We start from the raw sequence: 1,770 nt of genomic DNA on the forward strand, positions 1-1,770 counted from the left end.
TGCCTGGTTTATCTAGATCTATTTTCTTGAGAATGCAATAAAACACAGATTCGCTAATACAAAACTCAAAGTCAAATTCCTGGTATGTATTTTAGGATTTAACCAATAATAATATTGCAATTTTGGAAGCAGTGAGAGAATCAAAAGTTTCATTAAAACATATAAAACTGATTAAAATATTTTTCTGTATAATTAAAAATACAACTGACTCATCTATAATTTCTTATTTTTAATTGTATGGATCATCTGAATTATTACTTTACAGACTAATAGCACCATTTATAAATACAAGTATTCATTCACCTACAATAGATCATGTTATATTAAATCATAATTTAAATTGAATTAATATTAATCTACTGATGAAGAAATTGTGTAGGCAAATATCATACAACCCAGAAGTTTCATAGCTTGACATCTTGAAACTATGTTTGGTACTTTGAGTAAAATTGCCCCATTCTACAAAATCATTTATTCATAAATGTTCTTTTCTACTGAGAACATTATTGGTTAGATTCAGCTCTGCTTCTGATTTAAAAACTTGATAAAGGCCTTTCGAATCTGCTTTGTCTTCACACTGTAGATGATAGCGTTGAGAACAGGAGGAATGAGCAGGAAGACATTGGCCATGATGGTGTGGACAAAGGCAGGTGCTGAATGGCCATAACGGTGTACAAGAGACAAGCTGATGAGAGGGATGTAGAAGATGGCAACAGCAGTGATGTGGGATACGCACGTATTGAAGGCTTTCTGTCGCTCATCTGAGGAAGCAATACCGAGGACAGATCGAATGATCAATACATAGGAGAACAAGATACAAGGGCAGTCAAACTCTGCAGTGGAGAACAGTGCAAACAGACCAAGAATGTTGTTGATACTGTTGTCTGTACATGAGAACTGAATGAGATCAACATGGTAGCAGTAAGAATGTGAAAGAACTAAAGATCTGCAGAAGGACAGCCTCTTAACAAAGAGCACGACTGGCAACATGATGGCAGCATTCCTTATTAGCACAATTATACCAATCTGGGCAGTCTTGGCATTGGTAAGAATAGTGTTATATCTTAGTGGATCACAGATGGCCACATAACGATCAAAGGCCATGGCCAGCAGAAGCCCAGACTCCGTGAAAGTAAACCCATGAAGAAAGAACATCTGAGCAATGCAAGCGTTTAAACTGATCTCTCTAGCTTCAAACCAGAGGACACCAAGTGTAGTGGAAAGTGTGCACAGAGATAGGCTTAGGTCTGTGGCTGAAAGCATGGAGAGGAAATAGTACATAGACTCATGAAGGCTGTGCTCACGAAGGATCACCAGCAGGATCATGCTGTTCCCAGAAAGGGCAATTACATACAGGAGACAAAAGGGAATGGAGACCCAGATCTGACCTGCTCTCAGACCTGGGATACCAGTGAGAAGAAAGGTTGGAGGCTGGGAATTGGTATTATTGAGGATGAGCATTGTGGAGGCTGCAAAGAGAAGGGTAATTAGATAATTTAACACAACAATGCATATATAGCTTATCACATAAACATCTATCTGGCATTTAGTCAATACTGCTAATTAGTATAAAATTCTAATATTTCCTGATATCTTGGAACTATAGACTTCTCGCACATGTATTTGCAGATGAGGCAACTATATCTCAATAACTGAATCATTTAATAATTTCACTACTACCTTGACAAATCACTGTCTGAGTCTTGAAAAAAAACATTAATTAAAGAAAAATAAAAAAGGCAGAAAAGGACATAACAGCAGAATGTAAGG

The 1,770-nt window shown here is 37.1% G+C and overlaps 1 protein-coding gene across 1 annotated transcript; it reads right to left on the reverse strand.

Moving 5' to 3' along the window:
* Positions 1-516: 516 nt before the first annotated feature.
* On the reverse strand, positions 517-1,461 carry LOC101830602 (olfactory receptor 51F2). Its single transcript, XM_005074078.1, has one exon. It carries the CDS (start codon positions 1,459-1,461, stop codon positions 517-519), a length of 945 nt encoding a protein of 314 aa, XP_005074135.1.
* Positions 1,462-1,770: the final 309 nt, after the last annotated feature.

This window comes from Mesocricetus auratus, unplaced genomic scaffold (assembly GCF_017639785.1).
Source record: "Mesocricetus auratus isolate SY011 unplaced genomic scaffold, BCM_Maur_2.0 Super-Scaffold_4256, whole genome shotgun sequence".
NCBI classification, from domain to species: Eukaryota; Metazoa; Chordata; class Mammalia; order Rodentia; family Cricetidae; genus Mesocricetus; species Mesocricetus auratus.